This window comes from Musa acuminata, chromosome BXJ1-6, assembly GCF_036884655.1.
Source record: "Musa acuminata AAA Group cultivar baxijiao chromosome BXJ1-6, Cavendish_Baxijiao_AAA, whole genome shotgun sequence".
NCBI classification, from domain to species: domain Eukaryota; kingdom Viridiplantae; phylum Streptophyta; class Magnoliopsida; order Zingiberales; family Musaceae; genus Musa; species Musa acuminata.
The window spans coordinates 10,591,387-10,617,635 of NC_088332.1; the positions used below are offsets into that span (position 1 = coordinate 10,591,387).

Consider the following 26,249-nt stretch of genomic DNA (forward strand, 5'->3'; position numbering starts at 1 on the left):
GATCCGGTTAGCTCAAATGAAAACTCTTGCCCTCTCTCTCTAGGACATCCCAAGGGCATGGAAAACTCCACCAGGGGTCACCTGCCCCAATCTCCACCAGGAAGTCCTACTTCAGGTATAATTTAGCTAAAGAACTAGAAGGCCATTATAGTCTAAAATATAAGTTGGTAGAGTTGTAGATGTTTCTTTATATGGATTTTGTTCAATTTCAGAATTTCCCAAAAGAATAATGATGTCTCATAAGTTTGTTTCTTTTAAAGGAGTTCTAGTTTATTTACCATTGACATGAGATATAGAAAGTCCACAGATTAAAAAAAAAAAAATTGACATAAGATTGACATTGAAAAAATAAAGATATAAAAGCATTCGACTGTTCAAGGTTCACTCTTAATGGATAGCCTTTAACGATCGATTATATATGTGACATGTGCTAAACCACATACCATAGTTCAAAATCCTCGTATAATCGGTAGTGTCACGTGAATTTTCCACCGAAATCGATAAATTGTGTCAGATAGGATTCTTCATGTCTCTAAGCTGGACAATTATCGAATTCTTTGACTATACCACTTCGCTATCAAAGAGGCATACCAATACAACAGGTGGATCTTTAATTATTCTGCAGCTTGCTTGCTGAAAACTTCAGTTCCAGTACTTCACATCCTAACAGCATCATTTATATTAATTCTCCTTACCCTACAGGTCCCTGTATCTCTCATTTGGTAATTTCATTGAATTGGAACTTTAAACAAACATAGTACATTCTTGCCCATGTTCATCTAAAAGTGATAATTGGTTCTTTGTCAATCTTTCATTCCTATACCTATCAAGAAGTTCAACAAAGGGAGCCTAAAGAACCATAGACCATTCCTGCCCATGTTCATGTAAAACTGATGGTTGGTTCTTCATCCATCTTTTGTTCTTAAACCTATCAAGAAGTTCTTTATCCATCTTCTATTCTTAAACCTATCAAGAAGTTCAACAAAGGGAGCCTGAAGAAAAGGCTGGTCAGACAAGATTCCCATCACAAATTTGGTTGACCTAACCTACATGGTGCCCTACGGAGGAGGTATATACAATAGCTCATGATCCCCACACCCTAGCTAAGACCAGGGGGGTCAGTCCTCACAGAGTTCTAGATGACAAGAACTTGTGCAGCAACCAAGAAGTGAAGCAACATTTCTCTGAGATTGGCCTTTAACATTCCATGTTTCCATCAAAAGAAAAAGGAAAGGTAAAAGCAAGAAACTTACAGCACAATCATGCGACCATTCGTGTTGCAGGGTTAGTGTGTCACCTACCAATTTCACCCAAATAACCAGTCAGCACCATCGACCACATTCTTCTGCGTCATGACAACGAAAGAAGTCGTTCGCCCTGCGAGTGTCTTCCCTCCACTCAAAATCCATGATATCTTCCGGGCATTGCTTTTCTGAAGATCCAAAATAAATTAACCTTCATAACTAATCAAGATCTACCGACTCGAATTCTTTGGAGGGTTTATGGAAAAGTGAAAGAACTAAAGAAACGTTCTACTACCAGAAGGGAAACAAATGGTTCTTTAAAGACTGTTATCCTTCGAACCCTTATGCAAAGCGGATCATTCAATTGCCAGAAAACAACAGAAAGAAGAAGAAAATGTGGAAACGACGGGGAGGTGGAGAAAGAGGGAATACTTGGGCCATTCCCTGACGCCGGGGGCAGCGAGCTTGGATTCCGGTGGATTCTTCTCCATCTCTCTCTCTTTCTCTCTCTCTCTCTCTCTCTCTCTGTGTCTGGAGTCCGGTGGGTGCCTTCCACCTTAACCGCCCGTCTCTCTCTCTCTCTCTCACTCTCTCTCGTTCTTGTGGACAAACGCAGTGAATTATATATCGGCTGCCAGGTGATCCTAACCCTCGATCCAGATCTCTCGTGCCTTCGCGTGAACGGCAGAGATGAGTTTGATATAGATTGACGGTCACGATCGTTCGATAGCAAACCACAGACCGAATCCGTTCTCGATTTCCCCGAAAAGCCCTCTTCTTTCATATATATATATATATATATACACGCCTTGTGGATATATATACTCATATATATATAAGTTTAAATTTAAAGAGATAAATATAAACATTATTTGTTTTGAAGGTATATATATATATATATATATATATATATATATATATATATATATATATATATACCTTCAAAACAAATAATTTTTATCTTTATTTCTGAATTTAAACTTAACACATATATACGCACAAAATCTAAAAATTTACACATGCACCCTTTTAATTAATTGCTGTCAGTTGAAACTCAAAATAACATCATCGTATTAATTTTAGAAGTATGCTCACACCCTTCCGCATAATAATATAATATCGATGTCTTCAAGAAATTAAGTATTTTAGAAGTTTTATGGATTTCTAAGTCACAGCTTTCCACTTAAAATCTTTCTTCAAGATTTGATTTATTAAATCAACACTGATCCCTCGTCTTGATGGTAGCTTCCATGTTCTATTTCAAGTTGCAACTTTTCTGACCATTATCTTGGATGATATCATTAATTTTGCAATCTAGAGTACGAGGTTTAGTGTCGTTCAATAAAAAAATTATGCATATCATACATTAATATTTATTTTTTTTAAGATAGTATTTAAGCATACAACTTTAGGTTAAATTATCAAAACATTTATAAGCTAAACTAACCTATACCTTCATAATCATACATTAACTCAAATTGACCATTCTTACCATGTTTATAATTAAAGAATTTAAATTATATAAATACATAATTAAATATTTAATGATATCTGATCGCTATGGAACACTCCGGTCTTAACACCGTAAAATTTTTATCTCCTATGATTTTGGTCATGCAACTCTTAAATATTTATGGTTTACTTCGTATCTAAAAGAATCTTTATATTTTAAAAAATATAATATATATGTCTCTGATACCAAGTCTGAGTTAATAAATGTTAGAGTCTACTTACACGACATGTTGACTCATAATAAATCACTAATATAATAATACGTATAATTTAAGTTTTAAAAAATCTTAGACTTCCGTTAATAGTAGGAGGAGACATCATCGTCAAAATGACCACCAACAGTAACACTAAACCGCTACTACCTAAAAGAGCATCGGAAGCTCTTAAGCTTATCATCAACATGAAAGAGGACGTGTGCTTACAACGCCTTGCTAAACAACAATGGGTCGATACTCGATATCATTACTAGTGGTTACTTCCATGACAATGTCTCATCCTACTAGTGATAGAGATAAAGATTATTTTAAATATGAATAAATTATAAAGAACTTATGATTAAAATAAACCTTAATCCCTACTAAATACCACAGAAAAAGAGAGACAAGACATTATTCCAAGGCCATTGCCAATCGGTATGTTGTAAAACAATTGCAGATAGTGTAACTCAAAAGACAAACTCAAAACTAAATTACAAATTAGACATGCAGAACAAAGCAAGGGAATACTCGAGAAGCACAAAAGCACATTAGATCCCATCTCCGTCGTATGTTTTCCATCTCTCCACGACAACCTTGAACTGGTCATCTCTCTTCCTTATCTGCAAAATAAACATTCTTCAGTGCAGTAGTTGAAGTGTGTTGATCCAGGAAAAAGACAACTCCACGTTCGTTGTGGACATGCATAACATAGACAAATAAAATTGTTTCACTACTTATTCCAGTTTACAATTAAAATAAGACAGGAGCAGGTGAATCATTGCTTTGACAGAACTTTGACTAAAACTAATTGAAGATTATTTTTTGTTAAGCTTATTACCTCAACCAATGGCTTCTTGCCAATGAGCAACATATCAACACTCCTTTCTGTCTGTACAACCAAGAAATATTAGAGCAATAATTTGGTTCAACACATATGGCATCAAGACTTTTTTTAGTGTAATTACAGTTGAAGACCCTTAAGGAGCAGACAATATGAAATCGTTGATGCCATAGGAAAAATAAAATTTACGAAGATGCTCAGCAACAGGGGCGATCACAAATAACATCTTGATTAAATCATAGATAGAAAAACCAGTTACCATGATAAGTTCTCTACTGCAAAACCATTTAAATCTGATTCAATATTGATGACCATCTATCTGGTTTCTGACTACAATAACTTCAAATTCATACGACTCATTGAGTTACACACCCACCCACACACCATATGGCTCTTGTGGTTCCTCCATCGAAACTGCAAGCTAATACTGAAATGTGAGGATTACTAACATCTATCTCTAATTGAGCCGTCAACATCCCCGTGCCTGCCTGCTCCCTACAACCCTTCTTCTATGTGCCTCCAAAGGTTTAGTTCCATAGACACACATGTTTATTTTACTTTATAAATCACAGTATTCTATATGTTTACAGGTGAAGAAACTGCTCAACATGTTGTAACGAGGAAAATAACTTACCCGATGTGTAACCCAGTAGTTCCGTTCCCTCATTTCTATTAGGAAAGGAAATGTTGGTGGAGCCTTCCTCTCAAGGATGCTTTTTTGACTCCGTCTTGCTCGTGCCTCGTCATCTCCTAGAGTGACAGTCTCCACTCCACCAACCTGGATGTTCAATAATGGAAATATAAATGTAAGCCTGAATCTTAATCTATCAAGTTCCTGATATGGTAAGAGACTAAACAAGTGAATCTTTCAAGCAAACTGACACACATCAAAAGAAAAATTATGTTCAGATTAGTAAAGACATAAGTTTGCAGGCACAATTTTAACTCAAATAATCTCACAGTAGTATATGACAAACAGTGTGGCATGCAGCACAAATTAAATCCGGACATGGAAATCAATGAATGCAAAACTTTAGCAATGTAAAGATGTACTTTGAATGACAGATGCAATATAGACTGGACAGAGATCTATTTTTTATTCTCAGGTTACACTTTAACAGTAAAATGTAACTATTATTACTTTGGCCATTTCCAGTGGGTAATAACTGAAGCACAAAGGATGGCAGCTGACCTTAGTGAGCCACCATTTCTTTTTGCTATTGCACAAATCTTCTCAAAAATCTAAACCAAGAAACAATGTTTATACATCACCTCATTTGAACTAATCTAAACCAAGAAACAATGTTTATACATGACCGCATGTGAATTTTTCGGATGCCTTTGTGCAAAGCCTTCACACAGACTCTAAAACTATCTTTACTCCTTTTACAGAGATTAAATCATTCCCTTCTCTTCTCAGGGGCAAAGCCCAGACCATTTAATGCAGCAGCATGTCCATGGAGATCACTTAAGAGATGTGCATCAATGTTCATGAATGTTGCACCACCATAAGAAAAGGAATACAACCACACACTATGAAATATACAGCATGCTTGAACAGCTATGAGAAGGAAAGAATACACAGGATTTATCCACAGGGATCCTGACTTTAAATGCAACTGCTAATTCCAGTTTAAGCTAAACAGTATGTTTGAATACCAGATCAGATAGAGTAGGATTCTTAATGATGTTTGCCAATCGGTCTCCGTGAGCTGTGCCAATAAGCATCACTCCTCTTTCTGCAATTGAGCGACAAGCAAGTGCTTCAGCTTCTGTGCCAATCTCATCTACAATAACCACCTCCGGCATGTGATTCTCGACTGCTTCAATCATGACTCGGTGTTGCATGGATGGTTCAGGAACTTGCATTCTCCTTGCACCACCTATTGCTGCATGAGGAATATCTCCATCACCTCCAATCTCATTGCTGGTGTCCACAATCACCTATCCTAATCATCAGTGTATATATAAAGAATGTAAAGTGTTACATATCATAACTACAAACATTAAACCAATAAGAACTTACGAGTTAGTTAGCTATACCACTCTCTTATGGAGTTCATCAGCTAGGACACGTGCAATCTCACGCATGACAGTAGTCTTACCAACTCCAGGTCTGATAAAATAGAAAAATAAAAATGACAGCAATCATATCAAACACCAATGCAATAACAAATACAAAAGCCCACAAATTCTGGAAATACATTAGTTTCAGCAGGCAATACAACATAGTGAATGCTATCAAATTGACATGTTAACATGATTATTTTGTGCCGATTCTTATAAAGATAATAGTTACTACTTTGCAGGAAAAACAAATCCATCATAAAAAATGCATTTATCTTCTCCATTTCTGAAGCCTTTTCTTTTCAACTCCTTTTCGGTTAGCTGCTCAAACCATCCCTTTTCATGTTTAATCATTTAGTTGAACTTAGCTGTACAGAGAACTCCTTATGTATCATGTACTGAAGATTAAAAATAGAATCTTGCTTAGCAAATTCAATATCAACCGCTAAATCCAGAATATACAGTACACATTGATACTTACTCATAGCTGAGAACGCATTAACTTCAAGGATGTTTTTTGCATTGCATAAGACCAAGAAAACAAAAGAAATATACTCAAAGAATCAATGAGAATGTCATTCTCTAAACAGTTACTTTCTTGATATATTTCTCCCCTATGTTGGCCATCCTTCTTACAAACTACATACAGAAATACCTTCCTAAGTCATGCTTACTAAAAGGATAAACAAAATACCTTCCTAAAAAGAGGATGCTCTCTCTGTACTCTAGGAGATCACGCACCATGTCAACATGACCACTAACTGCTCGACCAACTCTACAAGTCAATCCAACAACGAGCCCTTTCCGACTCCTTATCGCAGATATCCTATGCAAAGTACCTTCAATGCCAGCTCGGTTGTCTCCTCCAAATTCTCCAAGTGATTTTTGAGCTTCCTCCAACTCTTCCAGTGAAATCTGGAACACAGAGTATGAGGGCAACATAAGACACCAAGTGTATGCAACAGGATTCTTATCAGGAAAAACACCATACATGAGAAAAGCATTTAGATAGTATAACTAACTATAGCCTAATCAAACGAAAAAAAATAAGCAAGCTTTGAGAGCCACATAACATGAAAATAAAAGCCATAAAATTAGTAAGAACAAGTATGGAGAGTATCTGAATTAATGGAAAAGATAGCATGTATTAGAGAAAACATTACAAGAAACCCATAGGTGTAAATGACATCACAAGCCACTACTATCACCTCTTTGTCCCTCAGATACTGCCCACCAGATTCACCAAGGAAACGTGCTTCAGGTCGGCGACCCAAATCCAGTATAACCTAATTATAAGATATGTGGAACACTGGGCAATATAAGCAACAACCTCATTATTATAAATTTTCAATTACATATTTTCTCATAATGAGTGAATTAAAGAAAAAACAATATAACTTAAGACTTCCATAATGTTCAAACAAGTGAAGCATGATCCATGTCACAGAAAAATGCAATCATTTACCTCTAGGAGTTGGTCTCTTCTAGGCTCACTTTGCAGATTCTCTCGCAGATCTCTAGGTAAAACCTGCAAAAGATGAGCTACCACGATTGCGCTTATACTCGCAAACCAGTAAGCACTGAACTGAAGCTAATGGCTGTCACGCCATTAAACCTTTTCTTTTGTCGACCATGGGAATTGTCATCTTCAATTTGTCCAAAATTTCAGGAAACATAAACCTGCTCATAATTACTGAAACGGTTGCTTTCTTTAAAAGGCGTTGAATAATACCCAAGAAAGACATCCACAAGTATGGAAGACAAAGAGAACACAGTTGGCTCAGCAATTGATTGCATTGTCTTTCACTAATTGTCATGATTGTGTGTAAATTTCTGGTCATTAAAAATAGATGTGTACTGACAATAGACAAAGCGCATGGGAACTTGAAGCATGACCAGCAAAAGCAAGTGATTATTGTGTAAGCAAACATATTTACTCCAAGAAAGAAACTTAGGAGCCAGGGAGCTAATGTAATGTAATCAGATGGAATTACTCCTATATATTCTCTCTCTCGAACCACACCGCATAACATTATACGAATTTGTGCAACGCCTAGTGTTACGGTAAGTAACTTTTTAGCCACGACCTAGGGGCCGACGCGGCTGGTTCAGGGCTCCAAATGACTTGAATCGGACGTGTCCCTCCCCGAGGCCTTGAGATGGCAGATGTCGAGACCTGCCTGGAAAGCTTGGCCTTGCTGCGTTAACGGCGATCGGGTACCTGCACACAGGTCGGGTTGGCGGCTCGGCCCGACCCCTCCGACGATTAAGTTAATGGGGAGGAGTATTGTATTGAGTGAGAAAATCCTCCCCCCTCGCTGGGGGCCGAGGGGGGTATTTATGAGGGGGGCTTGATGTTACCTGACGGGCCATCCTGCAAGAGCCGGACCGTACCTTCGGTGGCGTCTGTCGCTGTCGTGGGTGTTGCGTGTGGAGCCGAGCTACCGCAGGGTATGGGGGGTGCCAGCTGGTGCGTTTTGCCTGCCTCGGCCGGCCCTGATGGGTCAGCCGAGGAGGCCCAAGTACGGTAGGCATGGGCGCGTGTCGCGTCATCGTTAATGCTCTTTCGGGGGTAGCGCGCCGTACTGGGCGTCCGACGTGGGGGGGGGGGTGTATTACGTCAAATCCGGGGTGTTATGTCAAGTCAGTTTTTTACCCCTATCATATGCCCCACCCGAAAGGAGCTATGCGTTGGTTTTGCACGTAAGGAGTTCGACGCATGGCTCCCTGCTTCAATCGTGCGGCTCAGGTGGGTTTGAGAGGTGCGCTGTGGATGGGTTAGTTGTGTGAACGTTTCTCGAGCAGTGCCGGGCCGGGACACAACTCGGTCGGGAGGCCGAGCGGGGTCGGATTCGGGGCCAATAGGGCCGACGAGGATCGGAGGCACCAGGCAGAGGGGCGGCCGCGCAGGTGTGGCTCGGGAGACGCGAAGCCGAGGGCCGAGGAGCACAACGCAGGCGGGGTAACCGCGCAGGTGTGTCTCGGGAGGCGCAGAGCCGAGGGCCGAGGAACACAGCACAGGCGGGGTGACCGCGCAGGCGTGTCCCGGGAGGCGCAAAGCCGAAGGCCGAGGAGCACAACGCAGGCGGGGTGACCGCGCAGGTGTGTCTCGGGAGGCACAGAGCCGAGGGCCGAGGAGCACAACGCAGGCGGGGTGACCGCGCAGGCGTGTCTCTGGAGGCGCAGAGCCGAGGGCCGAGGAGCACAACGCAGGCGGGGTGACCGCGCAGGCATGTCTCGGGAGGCGCAGAGCCGAGGGCCGAGGAGCACAACGCAGGCGGGGTGACCGCGCAGGCGTGTCTCTGGAGGCGCAGAGCCGAGGGCCGAGGAGCACAACGCAGGCGGGGTGACCGCGCAGGTGTGTCTCGGGAGGCGCAAAGCCGAGGGCCGAGGAGCACAACGCAGGCAGGGTGACCGCGCAGGCGTGTCTCGGGAGGCGCAGAGCCGAGGGCCGAGGAGCACAACGTAGGCGGGGTGACCGCGCAGGTGTGTCTCGGGAGGCGCAAAGCCGAGGGCCGAGGAGCACAACGCAGGCGGGGTGACCGCGCAGGCGTGTCTCGGGAGGCGCAGAGCCGAGGGCCGAGGAACACAGCACAGGCGGGGTGACCGCGCAGGTGTGTCTCGGGAGGCGCAAAGCCGAGGGCCGAGGTGCTCGGTGCAGGTAGGCTGCGACCGGAGCGATGGCTCCGGGCGTAACATGACCGAGGCGATACTTGGCTTTTGGTCCAGAGTTTGGTCGTTTCGACCGTTGTGCGGGTGCGGGTAGCCGGGTCGCCTTTTGCCTGGGGAAGGTCAAAGGGCCATGCCTTTCGGGCGTCGCCGGTTTTCGAGGTTGATATGATTAGGGGCTCCGTACTTTGCACCGTGCTGTCATTAGGAGCCGCGCGGGCCGAAGTTATGGCGATGCGACTTTGCATCTTCGTAGCGCGCTTCAGAAGAGGAAGGGTCGCCGTTTCGGCGGGAAACAGGCTATAAGTAGCGCTCCGTCGGTCCCTTTCACTTCTTGGCACCTGTATTTGCTTCAATCGCCTCTTTGTGTGACCTGGCCCAGCGCTTCTTCAGCCGCCCTACCTTCCCAAAGACTTGGTAAGGATGGCTTCCCCTCCTTCGTCCTCTCCTTCTCTGCCTCCTCTTTCTGGTGCCGCCGGTGAGGAGGTGGCACTGGCGAGCTCCCGCTCGTCGTCCGAGGAAAGGGCCACCAAAGCCCTCGAATCGCTTATGTGGCCGCACGATCTCGACTCCACCGTGAGCGAGTCGTCGCTCGGCCTCCTCCGGGACCGTTACGGTATCCCGGCGGAGTTCGCGCTCATTGCCCCTGAGCCGGGGCAGCGGGCATATGATCCTATACCAAAGGGCTTCGCCCTAACTGTAGATGCCTTCGAGGCCGGGCTGCGCCTTCCGTTCCACCCTGTCATTACTGCCTGCGTCGCGTGGTGGCGCATTTCTCCTTCTCAGATGGCGCCGAATTCTTGGCGCTATCTGGTGGCGTTCCTCGGGGAATGCTACTATGCCCAGATCGCCCCGAGCCGGTCCCTTTTCCTCTCCTGTTTCCGTCTGTCCAGGGGGTCGGGGGGTTATTACTTGTCCGCCCGACCGGGTTTCCGTGTCAGTGGGGCTCCTTCCAGCAACAAGGGGTGGAAGGAGCGCTTCTTCTACGTTTGCCATCCGGAGAGTTGGAACTTCGGACTCCGGTGGGCAGCGCACGCAGTTGATAATACTGCCCCGGCTTTGGGCGAGGGGGAGCTTGGAGCCCTTCGAAGATTGAAGGAGATCCTCCCGTCTTCCGGAGTCATCCGAAGGATGATCGAGGCGTGGCTGGTCGAGGCGGGCTTGAGCCCAGTACCTCGAGGTATGCGTTGAGAAGGTGGCGCTGGGCCCTCCAGTTTTGCTTTTCTCTTTTGGGATACTGACCGAGGTCTTTATGCTTGTGCAGAGATGGTGAACCTTGCCGTAGTGCGTGGAGGACGTATTTCACCCGCCGTATCTCCGCGGCGCCAGGTCGGCCCGAGCGTCGGCACTAGGGAGGCGCCGGTGGATCTCGAGGACGTCCGCCCTCGAAAGAAGGCCAAGGTCGTTGTTGCGAAGAAACCGACTCCCCCAAGGGCTCAGGGGAGCGCAGAGGCGGCGGAGTCGGGCTCGCACGATAGGCGAGGGGGGCGAGGTCGGGGCGAGGCAGGCCCGAGCAACGTGGTTGCAGGAAAGGCGCCTCGGGAGCCCTCGATCCGGGACTTGTGCCGTCTTCCCGCGGGGCCGCCGAACGACTTTTACCAGGCGCGTCTGATAGGCGAACTTTCCGAGGGCCAACCTTCCGACCGGTTGGTAGCCCGCTGGGGGGGGCTGACCCGCGGGACCCGAGTGTGGGCCGACGGGGAGACCGCGGCCGCGTTCGTCCGAGGGGGGCTGCATCCTGATCTGGCCCGCGAAATGTACACTCTGCCGTCCGACGTCTTGCTCGGGAAGTCCGTGAAGTCGCTGCTGTGGGTAAGTGTTCCGTTGCCGGCTTCCGACTTGTGGTGTTCTCGAGGGTCGTTCTGACTTTCTCCTTGCAGGGCCAGCACTACGCGATGGCACTGGCTGACCGTGTTCGCGATGCGGGTCGGGCCCTTGGAATTTTGTGCGACCGCAATGCCGAGCTGCGCAAGCAGCTCGAGGAGGCTCGGGCCGGGGCAGCTCCGGAGGCGGTTGCAGCGGCCGAGCAGCGCTCCTCGGAGCTCGAGGCGGAGGCGACGCGTCTCCGAGCTGAGGCAGGGGCGGCCGACGAGCGTGCGTTGGCGCTGGAGGCCGAGGTCCTTCGCTTAAGGTCCGAGGCGAAGGCGGCCGAGGAGGAGAAAGGCAATCTCCGAGGACTCCTGGAGGGAGCGCAGTCAGAGGCCCGTCTGGCCCGAGGCGAGGCGACCGTCTTGACCCAGCGGCTAGAGGGCGCCCTGGCTGACGTGAAGGGGGCCTCGGAGGCCCTGGCGACCGAGCGGGAGCGGCGGCCGGAGAAAGAGAAGGAGATAATCGAGGCCTATAAACAGTCACCGGGCTTCCAGCTTGGGCTGGCTCGGTCGGGGCAAGTCACCTACGAGTACGGGTACCGAATCGCCCTTGGCCGGTTCCAGACGAGCCATCCCGGGCTGGAAGTGGAGGCGGATCCGTTTGTGGAGGAAGTTCCCTTCGATGATGCCATGGTGGGATCCGACGGTTAGGGTGGTCTGGAGGTCAGCCCAGCCGGGCAGCTTCCGCATTTTGTAACTTTTGTGCCCTTCGGATCTGGTCACAGTTGTAACTCCTTGCTTTACATAAAAAAACCTTTTCCCAGTATGTCTTTCGGACGTTGGGTCTTGTAATCTTATGCTTCGTGAATAAAAGAACCTTTTCCCAGCGTCTTTTAAGCTTCAAAAATTGCACAACTTCGACTCCGGGGCTGTTGCCAGGGGCATTGACCTCAGACGAAGAATTTTTTAAGGTTCTGGATGTTCCATGTCCTTGGCAGGGAGGAACCGTCCATCGTTGTGAGTCGATAGGTACCTGGTCGAACCACGCCGGTGACCCGGTAAGGTCCCTCCCACTTGGGGGCCAGCTTCCCCCTCGTTTGGGTTGGGTTGCTGACTTCGGCCCTCCGTAGGACCAGATCGCCCATCCTGACTGGTCTGGGTCGCACCTTTCTGTTGTAGACCCTCGCGACGGCTCTCTGGTGAGAGAGGGCCTTCAGGTGTGCGTCGGCGCGTCGCTCCTCGAGCACGTCGAGGCTGGCGCGAAGTCCCTGGTTTGAGGCCTCCTGTTCGTAGCTCCTTGTTCGAAGTGTGGCAACAGTCATCTCAGGCGGTAGGACGGCCTCAGTCCCGAAAGTCAGGCTGTACGGGGATTCTCCGGTCGTAGTTTTGGGGGTGGTGCGCAGCGACCACAGCACGCTGGGGAGCTCGTCCGTCCAGGTCGATCGGGCTACGGACACTCTTCTTCTGAGGCCATCCAGGATGGACCGGTTGGTTACCTCGGCCAACCCGTTCGTCTGAGGGTGGGCCACTGAGCTGAACCTCAGTTGAATGCCATGACCGGCGCAGAATTCCCGGAACCTCGTGCCGGCGAACTGGGTCCGTTGTCGGTGACAATGGCCCTGGGCAACCCGAACCGGGTCACAAGGTTTTTCCAAACGAATTTCTCCATTTGGTGTTCCGTCGTCGTAGCCAGTGGCTCGACCTCGACCCACTTTGTGAAGTAATCTACTCCCACAATTATGTACTTCCGCTGACCAAAGGCCGGTGGGAAGGGGCCGAGGAGGTCTAATCCCGATTGGGCGAATGGCCATGCGCAGTCGATGGGACTGAGCGGGACCGCAGGCTGTCGGGGTGCGCGGGCGTGTCGTTGGCACGAGCCGCACCGCTGCACGTAAGCTTTTGCGTCTCGACACATGGTTGGCCAGTAGTAGCCTTGACGGAGTATCTTGTGCGCCAGGGTCCGTCCGCCAATGTGTTCGCCGCAGATCCCCTCGTGAGTTTCAGCCAGGACCGTCTGGGCTTCGTCAGGCTCCAAACACCTCAGGAGGGGGTAGGTGAAGGATCGTTTGTAAAGCCGGCCACTTTCCTCGGTGTACCACGCGTGCGTGCGGCGCAGACGCCGAGCTGCGCCTTCGTCGAGGGGAAGGGTTCCATCCCGCTTGAAGCGCAACAGCTCCTGCACCCACGTGGTCGGCGCGCCGCGGGAAGCTCCTCCATCTCTGGCCATGCTTCGGGGGTTCGCCTTGACGCCAGCTTAGCGAGCGCGTCGGCTCGTCCGTTCTCCTCCCTCGGGACATTAGATAATGTAAAGTAAGGGAATTTCGCGGCTAGATCCTTTACCCGCGCCAGATATTTGGCCATGGTTGCGTCCCGAGCTTCGTATCCGCCGCTGAGCTGTTCGGCCACGAGTTGCGAGTCAGTGAGGACGTGTATCGCAGCCACCTACATCTCGAGGGCCAGCCTTAATCCTGCTAGGAGTGCTTCGTACTCCGCCTCATTGTTGGTGGCTTTAAATCCGAAGCGGAGGGAGCGCTCGAATGAGCGTCCGTCGGGGGCGAGAAGGACCAGCCCGGCTCCGGCGCCCCTTGAGTTGGCCGAGCCGTCCACGTGTAGGGTCCAAGCCTCGGGAGCTTGCTCGAGGTCTTTGTCCACCCGAGCTAATTCCACAATGAAGTCGGCTACCGCCTGGGCCTTGATGGCGGTTCTAGGCGCGTAACTGATATCGTGTTCTCCGAGCTCCACCGCCCATCTGAGGAGTCGACCTGCAACATCGTACTTGGTTAAGATCTGCCGGAGAGGTTGGTCAGTGACGACTTCCACCGAGTGTGCCTGGAAGTAGGGGCGCAATTTCCGAGCCGAGAGCACGAGGGCAAGTGCGAGTTTTTCTATCGACGGGTAACGCTCCTCAGGTCCGCTCAGGACGTGGCTGACGTAGTAGATCGGGAGTTGTGCACCGGAGCTTTCCTTCACGAGGACGGAGCTAACTGCGTGCAGGGAGGCCGCCAGATAGAGCCCCAGTTTCTCGCCGGGGGAGACAGAGGCGAGTCGAGGGAAGCTGGCCAGGTGCTGCTTCATCTGTTTCAAAGCCTCCTCGCATTCCGATGTCCATTGGAAGTTTTTCGGGTCTTTGAGCGCCTTGAAGAAAGGGAGGCAGCGATCGCCCGATCGGGCGAGGAAGCGAGATAGGGCGACAAGTCTACCGTTGAGTCGCTACAGGTCTTTAATCGTCCGGGGAGACTGCATATCGATTATTGCCTGTACTTTCTCCGGGTTGGCGTCGATCCCTCTCTGGTGTACAATGAACCCCAGGAACTTGCCGGAGGTGACGCCGAAAGCGCACTTTGTGGGGTTGAGCCGCATGCCGAACTTGCGTAGCGTGGCGAAGGCCTCGGCTAGGTCGGCAAGGTGTGTTCCGGCCTCTCTGCTTTTCACAATCATATCGTCTACGTAGACTTCCATGTTCCTCCCGATTTGAGGGGCAAACATTTTGTTTGCCGTCCTCTGGTACGTGGCTCCGGCATTTTTCAACCCGAACGGCATGACCTTGTAGAAGTAGATCCCTTGATCGGTAAGGAAAGCCGTGTTCCCTGTCTTCGGGCGCCATCCTGATCTGGTTGTATCCTGAATAGGCGTCCATGAAGGAGAGGCGCGCGTGCCCTGCCGTCGCGTCGACCAGCTGGTCGATCTTCGGGAGGGGATAGCAGTCCTTAGGACACGCACTGTTGAGACTAGTGTAGTCGACGCACATCCTCCAGCTTCTATTGTGTTTTTTCACGAGAACTACATTGGATAACCACTGAGGGTATTTGGCTTCTTCAATGAAGCTGGCCGCCAAGAGTCGGTCCACCTCCTCTTGTATGGCACGTTGTCGGTCAGGTGCGTGGCGCCGGGGCTTTTGCTTCACCGGACGAGCGTCGGGTGGGATATTGAGATGATGCTCCGCGACCTTCGGGTCGACCCCCCCCATGTCTGACGGGGACCAGGCGAAAATGTCGGCATTTTCCCGCAGAAGGCCGACGAGCTGTTCCCGTTCCCGCTCGGGCAGCTCTGATCCGACCTTGACCGTCTGATCCGGCCGTGCTTCCCGCAAGGGGACGTCAACAGTGGATCCCCTCGGCTCTGGGTGGAGGGCCGGCTTCTTTGCTTCCCGGGGATCTTCTAGAGGCGCCCCTCCCCTGGCCCTTTTGCTCAATGAGACGGAGGTAAGGTAGCAGCGCCTGGACTCTTGGGGGCTTCCGGTGACTTCCCCGACCCCCTCCCGAGTCGGGAATTTGACGGTCCGGTAGTAGGTCGAGACGACGGCTCTGACCTTGTTGAGGGTTGGTCGACCGAGTATGGCATTATAAGCGGTGGGAAGATCGACCACCAAAAAGGTGGTCATGACGGTCTTTGATTTCGGCGGGGTCCCCAGGGTCAGAGGCAGGGTGATGGCTCCTAGGGGCGATATTGAATCTCCCGTGAAGCCGGTGAGCGCCGAGCACATCGGGCTTAGACTTTCCCTGGCTAGGCCCAGCTTCTGGAAGGCGCCAAAGTAGAGTATGTCGGCCGAGCTCCCCGTGTCGACCATGATTCTCCTTACTTGCGCGTTGGCTACCCTAGCCGATATCACCAGGGCGTCGTCGTGGTGGGGTCGCTCGGTAGCTCCGGTTGGGAAGGTGATCTCGGGCTCGGGCCCGCGTCCCGAGGCTTCGTCGGGGGCGGCCCGGGCATAGGCCTTCCTGCCCGACATAGAACTTCCTCCGGAAGCGGGGCCCCCGGCTATGACATCGATGTGTTGCTCAACAGGGCCCTCCGGACGAGGAGACTGCTCCTTGCTCGGTCGGAGGTACTGGCCGAGGTGACCTCTGAGGATGAGCTCCTCGATTTGTCTTTTTAACTCGTAACACTGTTCGGTGTCGTGCCCGTGTTGTCGATGGAATCGGCAATACTTTGAGCGGTCCGCGAGCTCTCGCGGGTTCTTCATCGGGTGAGGGTCCCTGAGCAGCCCCTTCCCCCTTTCGTGTAGGAATATCTCAGTCCGGGAAGAGTTCAAGGCGGGAAGAGGAGGCCTTGGGTCGGGCCTGTCCAACTTTCGCCGGGAGGCGGTGGGCTATTGCTGTCGGGGCGGCTCTGACTTGACCTTTCTGTGCTCCTCCCGCCTTCCGACCATCCAGGCTTCCGCGGCGATGAACTGACTGGCCCGTTGGAGCATCTCGGGGACCGCGACGGGGGGCCTCTCCACGAGCGACCAGAAGAACCTGGAGGGCCGCAGACCAGTCATAAAGGCCTACATCAAGAGAGAGGGGTGAGCATCCGACAATCCACGTATTTGCGTCGTAAACCGGTTCACAAAGTGAGAAAGGGGCTCGTCCTCCTTCTGGTTGAGCCCTAAGAGCAATGCCATGGACGGCTTCGGTCGGGCGTACGCCAGGAAGTTAAGTTCAAAATCCTTGGCGAGCTGATCGAAGGAGGCGATGGTCCCTAGCTTCAGGCCACTGTACCACGCGCGGGCTGGTCCTCGCAAGGTCGTCGGGAATGCCCTACACATCAGGGCGTCTGAAGTCCCGAATAGCGCCATCTGGGACCGAAAAGCGACCACGTGGTCCGCGGGGTCGGTCGCGCCGTCATACGTGTCCAAGGAGGGGAGGCGGAAATGCGGCGGGATCGCCTGATCCTGTATCTCGGGGGTGAACGGAGATCCTTGGTGTCCGTCCGCCCCGAGTTCTCCTTTTGACTTACGAACCTCCTGTTGTACCTCGTCAAGCCTTTGACTGACGAGGCGCAGCTGGGCCCGTAGGGCGTTCGTAGAGTCGGCAGTCGGAGCCTCGGGCTCGGGGCGGCTCGCCGTGTCCTCTGCTTCCCTGCTCCCCGGTCGAGTTGTGGGGTTTCGAGGCGAGCCCGGAGGCCCTGGGAGTGGCGCGCGGGCCGGGTCGGGGGTCTCCTGTTGCTGCGAGGGCCGCGCCGCGTGTGGAGGGGCTCGTTGGGAGACAATGGTCTACACCATGCTTGTCAGAGCTCGGACCTGGTGGGCGAGGTCATGAAAGGCCTCGGTCGACACTTGCGAGGAGTCGGCGGGTGCGCCGCCAGGGGGCGACAAGCCCGGGTCGTTGAACAGCCGCCAATAGCGTTCCGACACCGCCGCGGGGCGTTCGTCGTGGGTTTCGTCACGCCGTTCCCCTAAGGCGGGGGGCTCCGCATTTGAGGATCCGCCGGGGTAGATTTGCTGATCGCCTGACATTTGGATGGGCCCTCCTTCTAGCGCCAATCTGTTACGGTAAGTAACTTTTTAGCCGCGACCTAGGGGCTGACGCGGCTGGTTCAGGGCTCCAAATGACTTGAATCGGACGTGTCCCTCCCCGAGGCCTTGAGATGGCAGATGTCGAGACCTGCCTGGAAAGCTTGGCCTTGCTGCGTTAACGGCGATCGGGTACCTGCACACAGGTCGGGTTGGCGGCTCGGCCCGACCCCTCCGACGATTAAGTTAATGGGGAGGAGTATTGTATTGAGTGAGAAAATCCTCCCCCCTCGCTGGGGGCCGAGGGGGGTATTTATGAGGGGGGCTTGATGTTACCTGACGGGCCATCCTGCAAGAGCCGGACCGTACCTTCGGTGGCGTCTGTCGCTGTCGTGGGTGTTGTGTGTGGAGCCGAGCTGCCGCAGGGTATGGGGGGTGCCAGCTGGTGCGTTTTGCCTGCCTCGGCCGGCCCTGATGGGTCAGCCGAGGAGGCCCAAGTACGGTAGGCATGGGCGCGTGTCGCGTCATCGTTAATGCTCTTTCGGGGGTAGCGGCCCAAGTACGGTAGGCATGGGCGCGTGTCGCGTCATCGTTAATGCTCTTTCGGGGGTAGCGGGCCGTACTGGGCGTCCGACGCGGGGGGGGGGTTGTATTACGTCAAATCCGGGGTGTTATGTCAAGTCAGTTTTTTACCCCTATCACCTAGTAACAACTATTTCCATCTCGAAATGACCCTGAAAACTTCGCCCGGAACATTAACCATGATCTTACTGCAACTTATCATCAAATTGAATCATTAGAAGTCAGGTCGGTCATTTGAAATTTCCATGCGTTATCCCACCTTGAGTTCCCAGCACAACCCAGTAGCAAGAAAGAACGAGGATCGAAGAAGCATCACCTCAAGAAGAGTGTGGAGATCGTCCTCCACGACCACGAATCCGTCGTCCGTCGCTTCGGGAGACGAAAAGCGCCGAATCTGGAGAGGGCTTCTTCGCGGACTAGGAGAGAAGAGGGCCAGACGCGGTCTGCAAGAGCTGGGGGTGAAATCGAAGCCAGAGAAGTGGGGATTGGGCGGACAAGGACGAGGATGAACCGAGAGCACGCCCATTCTTGGGCGGGCGCCTCGCAGAGCCGTCTTTGGTCTCTTGCGAGGAGGAGATGAGGTTTCTCGATGGATAAAAAATATATAAATAGAATAAAGACATATATAAAAGAGGAGTGGAAAATAAAACCAACGCAAGAGATAAAATATTACCTTTCAAGAAATCCTCTCAAAAATGCTAATTATATTTATTTCTCACAAAAGCGATTCAGACGAATTTTTTTAGGAAAACATAAAACAGTTTATTATGATTTTAAATTCTTTTTTTTTTTACTCGAAGAAGCTTTTATTTAAGGAGAAAAAAATAGAACCATTAGCATTAGCTAAGACAAAAATTTCAACAAAACACTTTCTGCAGCAAAATCAAAGGGGAATAATTTTTTTCTTAAAGATAGAAAACATTTTCTTTAAAAGTGAGCCATTTGGGGGGAAAAGTCTTAAGAGCCTAAAATCACAAACATACTTTAGAAAGTTGAAGCCTAAAAGTAATTTAAGTCGACATTAGACGAAATAAAATTACCATATGACTCCGCAACTTCGAATCATGATTGTCATACATATTTTATTTTTTTTCCTTTTTTTATATTAAAATTTTTTTGATACAGAAATGCAATTAGATGGAGATTACTAGAAACAGAAGAGAGAGAGGATGGAAAACTGTATCTCATGAGCCAAGGATTTTTATTTTCATTTTCAGTATGATTAAATCTAAAACTTTACCTACAAAAAAAATATTCTTCAAACGAAAAACAACTACATTTTTGTGCTGCCTTAATTTATAAAGATATTGATAAGAATATGAAAAAAACACCTAACTGTTTTTCTAATTCTTATCACTTGAAGCACACATAATTTTATTCAGATTTCTAAACGATGGAAATAAGAATATTCACCTTGGTTCTTCTCCCCACCTGTGCCACCAGAGAACCCAAAGTGCATGAGCAATAGTTTACAAGAATAATTGAAATTCAAATCATGTTCTACTTTTGAAGTGTTTTCATCTATATGATTAAGAAGAAAAATTCTTGGGCCACCTTGTCATATAATTAAAGCCAAGTCTCAGCAACATAAAACATGTCTTGATACACTGGCTTGATGAAGATGGGATACTCCAAAGAGAATGTTGCATTCTTCATACCTATATATCTACTATGGAGTAAAGGCATGAAGAAAACCAATGCCTCGTGCAAAGCCATTAAAGGGAAAAAAACTAATAGAGCAGCACACTGGAAGATCAATGGGAGAAACCTAGTGTCGAGAGTTCTCCTGTTCAATGCCTTCCCACCATTTTAAAATGGTCAACCATCACAGCCATCAGGGACACATGAGAAAGAGTTCAGTCATGAGATCAATAAACTTCCTTTTGAACCAGTTAAAGCTTAGAACTCAGTGTCAAAGCAAGCAACCATGACTTTTGAAACAGCTGATCTTGCAAAAGGAATATAACTGAGACTATACCTGTATACATGAAAGGAAATGTAGAGTTATCATCAGAAATGCATGTATGGTCTAAAAATGAATTCTGTCAATGACCCTTCAAGTTAAAACCGAAGGATTATATTCATGTACCATGCATGTATCAATTATAACAGGATATCTGATCCATAAAATTTCCATATTATTGCTTTAGTAACCAACCGACGTATGATGCCCCCATTCAGGAACAATAGTAGCATGAAACAAGTCACAAAATTATAAAGCAAGCACTTGATTCAATTAATTGATTCAGTTGACATGCCTTCTATTTTGAACATTTCATATTCAGCAAGCACTTCTACTCTGCAAATTTGATTCGGTTAGTATGCTTCATTGCCCTGGATTATGCAATCTTATAGTCTATTTAGCTTCCACATGAATGTATATATCTTTGTGTTATGTGATCATTGCGACAAATATTGAACTTCTTAAGAGGACATCAAGTACTTGATATTAAAGAGCTTATTTGTTCTTCTCGTAAGCCTTACATAATTCACCTGGCTTAGGATCTCGAAAATCCCCTAGTTTTAGCACTCTGTAAATCTTAGCTTTTACCTCAGCCTGAAGACATTCAAACCTTGATAGTCTTTCTCCCAGGGATCCCATGTTTGATGAGAATGACCAGAATAAGGACCTTCGCCCTGAATTAAGTCTTATCACTAATGTTGTTTGTTCAATTTAGACACTACAGGTATGCGACTCCAGAAAGAAAGCAGAACATATTGGAGGATGAGGAGATGGAACACTAAATGTATTTGTCAAGCAAGCTCTCCATTTTTGTGGTCTGGTGGGGCCTAAGAGGATGTTACCTAGACCAGCTTAAATCAAGGAATCATATATCCCATCTTACCTAGAGATTTCTTGGTATGGCAAGGGAATATCCTCCCCAATTTTGCCTTGGCTAAAAATTCCCCGCACATTACAAGGCTTTAAATAAACATAAGAGACATAAAATTCTCAGACTTTATGCATCATGTACTTCATCCATAAATTTGATCCCATTATGTAGAAAGAGACTTGTTCGCTCAAGTGAAGGTTAACACAACCAGAGATTAAATTGCCTAAAATAAATCATGGATAAAACATGGCACGAATTTACCATGTGATGAATAAAATGTTTTAAACAGCCAACTGAAATGTACATCCACTTTACACAAAATTGGTGATACAGAATATGTTAGTTAAAGATGCCAACAAACATATAAGAGACAAAAAAGTTAACAACTACTAACTGAACATTGACATCGACTCACCAAATGAGGGCACCAAACTCCAGAATAATAGCAAGAAGTGTCAGGAGTTTATTGTGGACCTGTTTATTTGTAGTGTAGCAGTAATATAAGTCCATCAAATTTTTGTATGTTAAAACAAACATGAAAAGATAATTTATTTCACAAGAGAGTTAAAAGCATACTTACATAAAAAGCACAAAACAGAGCTATTATCATACTTGCTATGAATATAGATGTTGCATATATACGGACAGGATCAAGCATCATATCAATTTGTCGTTTGGGACCTATAAGAAAAGCTGTGCTGCCATACAAAAGAGATCCAACTTCAGGAAAGCTTAAAAAGTAAAAGAACCACAGTCATGGATAAATAGAAAAAAATAAACTGATTCCAGAAAACTCGATATATGTTGACCCTGAAAAAACCTTAGTGGTGTAGAAACTAAGAAGAATCTAATAGAAAATTTAACAAAAAGGCAACATATTAACCATCATCAGAATATAGAAGCAGCCCCTACTCGTATGAAATCCCAACACTGATTTAAAACAAAGTAGCAAGATTCAAATGACCAAAACCCTATAAGAAACATCATAACAACAAAATCATAGGACCAAGGACTGTCACTTTCTGGAAAGAGGGTGCAGACCTTCCAAGCGCAAGCAAATTGCCAAAGGTGAATGTTATGCCAAATTTGATTGGATTGAAGAAAACAAGCATGGACTGTCACAAAATTTGGAAAAGCAAGGATCAGTAATTGAAAGCACAGAAAGCAGCAAACTAAAGAGATAAAAACACTGGAAAAAATACTTAATGTTTTGTACTCGTTGAAATTGAAGACTTGTTACTAAACCTATTTCCAGTTTATCGTCCTTTAATATGCACTAAGACAAGAAATCATTTACTAATCTATAACCTCATATATACTAAAGGAAAGGGCATAAAGCTTTGTTTTACATTGATCACCAATATATGATGCAGATTATCTGTTATCATGACCAATTTATAATAATTGAACAGATTGATTAATAGAAATAAAAATAACAACAGAAAGATGGTTAGATTACCAGGATCGTACAGGCTAGACCTGCAGATAAACAAATGGCGAAACCATACAATCTCTGAGCAATGAGAAATAGCCAATGATCAGTTCATGTACCTTGAGAATCTCATATAAGTATAAGACTTCCAAAACTTCTACATTCCAAAGCAAATAATGTAGATCTAAGAGATTGTGCCAAACATTGCTAAACCAATGGGAAAAAAAATTAAAAAATTTCAGCTAGGAAACAGCCAAATACGACATCAAGAACAAGGGCTTGGCAAACATGTAATCTAGCATGTATATCAGCATCAAAATTTGCAACAAGCATCAGAGATACCACAATATCATACAGCAGAACCTGGCCATCATAGCGTTGACTCAAAGAACTTCAACCTGAAATCATCAGCTATCAACAACTAGAAATAAATGATGCACCACAAGTCTAAAACCAAATGTCTTCCAATTTAACAAAATGGTAGAAAATCATCGTAGCAAGATCCTCTCCAAATAAATGTGCATGACCCGCCAAGGGGCAACTAAGTTGCCAAAATTTCAGAATACCAAGAATGCATTAAGAAAAACCTCAAATTTTCTTGTGGACAGCCGAAAAACGTCTGCGAATCGGATCACAACAAATCTAGCAAGATTTCAACCGGGAGAGTAGCAAGATCCATGCAATTCTCAACTGGATCCAGCATCGAACAGAGTAGCTTCACCAAGGGTGAATCTCTTTTGGCAAAAGATTAACGGCCAAAGGAAACCCTACCGGATCTGTGAAAGATCGAGAGGATTCGACCACCTCAGTGATTCGGGAAAAGGAGAAGAGAGAGGACATGCTCGACGGAGAGAGTGCAGTTTCCATCAAATTCGTCGAGAAGGAAGAGGAGCTAGATCCCTGCAATTCTCAACTGGATCCAGCCTCGAACAGAGTAACAACACCGAGATTGGATCTTTTGGGCAAAAGATTAACGGCCACGGAGAAGCCCTAGCGGACCTATGGAAAAGAGAGAGATAGGATTCCACCAAATCGGTGATTCGAGGAATGGGGCATAGAGAGGACCTGCTTGGTGGAGAGGGTGCAGTTGCGATCGAATTCGTCGAAGAAGGACGACGACTGTGCTTCTTGGGCAAGGGATTCCTCATCGGACTCCATTCCGACGAGCATCTTCGCCCTATCCAGCGCTCGGCTCATCGTCTCCATCATCATGGCTGCTGCTCCCGCGTCGTATTCGTATTCTTTTTCGTCGTCTTCAAATAGGTGCAATTGAATCCTCCTGGGGTTTTGCAACAAGAGGGCCGGAGGGCAGATTGTCAAGCACGGGAGTGTCACGTGATTCCTCTTTATAATATAACTTGGGAACTCCCAATAAATAAGAACAGTAACATTTTGGACCCACAAAAAGAAATATAAAAAACCCCCAAAAGTTTGCCCCTTTTTTATGATAAATTGATGGTGTCAAATATTCTTTTATCATGCTTTTTAAAATATAAAAAATGATACATGTATATATATAATAAGTTCAAGAAAATAAGTACAATTTGTTTTTTTTTTTTTTGGGTTAGAAGCCAACCCTATTAACTCTAGTAAATTTAACCAAATAATTTGTTGCTCTACATATGTCATATTTATACTCCATAAAAAATTTCAAAAAACTATGTATAATAATTTATGTATGTTTGATATAATCTTTAATTATGTGTATAATGTATGTATGTACTTGCATTCAACTAATAAACAAATATCATTAGAGTCATGAATTATTACAAAAGAATTTTGATCCTCCATTATGAGGTGAATTATCATATTGGAATTGTCGCATGTTAATTGCAAATTGAGTTATGAAAACTTTGGATAAAGTTAAAGAAAACATGGGTTAGTTACCAAAAGAATCTGCAAATTGCAGGTATAGATAGAATTAGACACGGGAAAGTTTAATAATAGATTGCAAGTAGAGGAGGCATCAACATAACCTTTTATTGCCTTAGGCACGGACAAAAAAAGGCACGTCACATTTTGCCATGGCATGTGTGGAATCCATTGGCTCATGGCAGTGGTTGGACTCCATGAGAGCTCTGCTTGATCTACAATTGTCCCTCTTTCCACCACAAAGATCAGAGGCCAGGATTGAGAACATCATCTGCCATGTCACCACAACTTGACCAACCACAACTCGGCACTAGATTGGAATGGGAAGTGCCAGCCAATCATAGCCCTGAAATGCACATCCTACATGGCCCCACCACATCCACCAGCCCAACCATTTAGTCCCTCTCTGCTTTCCCCCACAGCAACTGCACAACCCCCATTCCTGCTGCTGTTCTTCTCGGGCCAAGGCTGAGACACCATGGCCTCCCTCGGCGTCTCCGAGATCCTCGGCACACGCCTCAGCACCGCCGCCCCACCTCGCTCCCCCCCTGCGCCACCTCCCTCCGGCTCTCCAAGGATCGTTGCGCTTTTCTCCAAGAAGTCTTCACCCAAGTCGAAGCCAGCCGCCGTTTCTCCGGTCAACGACGAGCTCGCCAAGTGGTATGGTGAGTCAATCTACCGACTCTTGGATGCTTCTCTTCAAAGAAGAATGTCGACTGATACAATGCACGATGATCGATATCAGGTCCTGAGAGAAGGATTTTCCTGCCGGAAGGTCTGTTGGACCGGTCGGAGATCCCAGAGTACCTCACCGGAGAAGTCCCTGGAGAGTAAGTTGAAGTCAGATGAAGAAGTTTGCCTCCCTTGTTTAGCGCTTCACGTGCACGAGGGTCATCTAAGATTGAGTGATTTATGCTCTGACTTCCTTGCAGTTATGGCTACGATCCTTTTGGGCTGAGCAAGAAGCCAGAAAACTTCGCCAAGTGTGTGCACCGTGTCATTCTTCTTGCATGTCTGTAAATGAAGCCATCAAATGCTTACAGTATCAAACGATGTGCAGATACCAAGCTTACGAGCTCATCCATGCGAGGTGGGCGATGCTCGGAGCCGCTGGCTTCATCATCCCGGAGGCCTTCAACAAGTTCGGTGCAAACTGCGGCCCCGAGGCCGTCTGGTTCAAGGTACTTCAGCCATGCTTGTTCTCCACCCGTGTGTGTGTGTGTGTGTGTCTGTTGATCCTAAGCATAACCAAGATCCATGCTTGTTTGCAGACTGGGGCACTTCTCCTTGATGGAAACACATTGAATTACTTCGGTAAGAACATTCCCATCAATCTTGTTGTTGCCGTCGTCGCTGAGATCGTGCTCGTTGGAGGAGCAGAGTACTACAGAATCATCAATGGACTGGTATCTCAAAATTAAGTTCACAATCCACTTTCCGGTGTTATCTGCTACTTGCTGCAAACATCAACACCAACTCTGTCACACTTTTGTAGGATTTGGAGGACAAGCTCCACCCCGGAGGTCCATTTGATCCACTGGGGCTCGCAAACGACCCAGACCAGGCCGCGTTGCTCAAGGTGAAGGAGATCAAGAACGGACGGCTCGCCATGTTCGCCATGCTCGGCTTCTTCCTGCAAGCCTACGTCACCGGAGAAGGACCGGTGGAGAACCTCGCAAAGCATCTGAGTGACCCATTTGGGAACAACTTGCTCACTGTCATCTCCGGGGCTGCTGAAAGAGCTCCAACCCTGTAATTTGCCAAATGCTTTCCTGCAATGATTTCCATGCCATGTAGACCAATGAGATCAATCAGGGCACTGTAAAATGCATTTGAGACTCTTAGTTACTCCTATCTATATGAAAACTTCCATGCCTATTGTACCTCTTGTTCGTTTAATGGAGGATACCAAGTGCTGTAACTCCACTGAAATCTTGCGCCAGGAGTTAGAGCTGCTGCCTGCTAGTTTGGTCGGTC

At 47.4% G+C, this 26,249-nt stretch overlaps 3 protein-coding genes and 1 pseudogene across 6 annotated transcripts; 1 reads left to right on the forward strand and 3 right to left on the reverse strand.

The window, feature by feature from the left end:
* Nucleotides 1-3,364: 3,364 nt before the first annotated feature.
* On the reverse strand, nt 3,365-18,730 carry LOC135676203 (uncharacterized protein ycf45-like). Of its 3 annotated transcripts, XM_065187116.1 has the most exons (9): nt 18,451-18,729; nt 7,327-7,389; nt 7,070-7,147; nt 6,556-6,776; nt 5,838-5,910; nt 5,454-5,738; nt 4,429-4,572; nt 3,792-3,842; nt 3,365-3,573 (listed from the first exon to the last, which is right to left on the reverse strand). In XM_065187116.1, the coding sequence occupies exons 1-9, from the start codon at nt 18,658-18,660 to the stop codon at nt 3,502-3,504; spliced, it is 1,197 nt and encodes a 398-aa protein (XP_065043188.1). In that variant the 5' UTR covers nt 18,661-18,729; the 3' UTR covers nt 3,365-3,501. The 3 variants fall into 3 exon arrangements, with proteins under 3 accessions (XP_065043188.1, XP_065043189.1, XP_065043190.1); XM_065187117.1 differs by lacking the exon at nt 7,070-7,147 and having other exon boundaries at nt 18,451-18,730; XM_065187118.1 differs by lacking the exons at nt 7,070-7,147; nt 7,327-7,389.
* Nucleotides 14,549-18,454, reverse strand: LOC135676202 (uncharacterized; annotated as a pseudogene). Its single transcript, XR_010514190.1, has one exon. The product of XR_010514190.1 is annotated as an uncharacterized LOC135676202 (transcript).
* A 933-nt stretch (nt 18,731-19,663) lies between the features above and the next one.
* On the reverse strand, nt 19,664-23,697 carry LOC135676204 (uncharacterized). Its single transcript, XM_065187119.1, has 6 exons — nt 23,466-23,697; nt 22,428-22,481; nt 22,010-22,083; nt 21,549-21,666; nt 21,384-21,442; nt 19,664-20,112 (listed from the first exon to the last, which is right to left on the reverse strand). Exons 1-6 carry the CDS (start codon nt 23,610-23,612, stop codon nt 20,034-20,036), a joined length of 531 nt encoding a protein of 176 aa, XP_065043191.1. The 5' UTR covers nt 23,613-23,697; the 3' UTR covers nt 19,664-20,033.
* A 988-nt stretch (nt 23,698-24,685) lies between these two features.
* Nucleotides 24,686-26,198, forward strand: LOC135676205 (chlorophyll a-b binding protein CP26, chloroplastic-like). Its single transcript, XM_065187120.1, has 6 exons — nt 24,686-24,937; nt 25,018-25,102; nt 25,205-25,255; nt 25,333-25,453; nt 25,544-25,678; nt 25,768-26,198. The coding sequence occupies exons 1-6, from the start codon at nt 24,751-24,753 to the stop codon at nt 26,026-26,028; spliced, it is 840 nt and encodes a 279-aa protein (XP_065043192.1). The 5' UTR covers nt 24,686-24,750; the 3' UTR covers nt 26,029-26,198.
* Nucleotides 26,199-26,249: the final 51 nt, after the last annotated feature.

What these genes read in the sequence shown, in the direction of transcription:
- LOC135676204 (XM_065187119.1), bottom strand. Translation starts at nt 23,612, where the DNA reads ATGATGATGGAGACGATGAGCCGAGCGCTGGATAGGGCGAAGATGCTC. An exon ending in GCACCCTCTCCACCAAGCAG is followed by an intron (nt 22,482 to 23,465) that starts GTCCTCTCTATG and finishes CTCATTGCTCAG; the next exon opens with AGATTGTATGGTTTCGCCAT. An exon ending in GTCTAGCCTGTACGATCCTG is followed by an intron (nt 22,084 to 22,427) that starts GTAATCTAACCA and finishes ATTTTGTGACAG; the next exon opens with TCCATGCTTGTTTTCTTCAA.
- LOC135676203 (XM_065187116.1), bottom strand. Translation starts at nt 18,660, where the DNA reads ATGGGCGTGCTCTCGGTTCATCCTCGTCCTTGTCCGCCCAATCCCCAC. An exon ending in ATGAACTCCATAAGAGAGTG is followed by an intron (nt 5,739 to 5,837) that starts GTATAGCTAACT and finishes TGATTAGGATAG; the next exon opens with GTGATTGTGGACACCAGCAA. An exon ending in ACTACTGGGTTACACATCGG is followed by an intron (nt 3,843 to 4,428) that starts GTAAGTTATTTT and finishes TTGGTTGTACAG; the next exon opens with ACAGAAAGGAGTGTTGATAT.
- LOC135676205 (XM_065187120.1), top strand. Translation starts at nt 24,751, where the DNA reads ATGGCCTCCCTCGGCGTCTCCGAGATCCTCGGCACACGCCTCAGCACC. An exon ending in ACCGGAGAAGTCCCTGGAGA is followed by an intron (nt 25,103 to 25,204) that starts GTAAGTTGAAGT and finishes ACTTCCTTGCAG; the next exon opens with TTATGGCTACGATCCTTTTG. An exon ending in AAGCCAGAAAACTTCGCCAA is followed by an intron (nt 25,256 to 25,332) that starts GTGTGTGCACCG and finishes AACGATGTGCAG; the next exon opens with ATACCAAGCTTACGAGCTCA.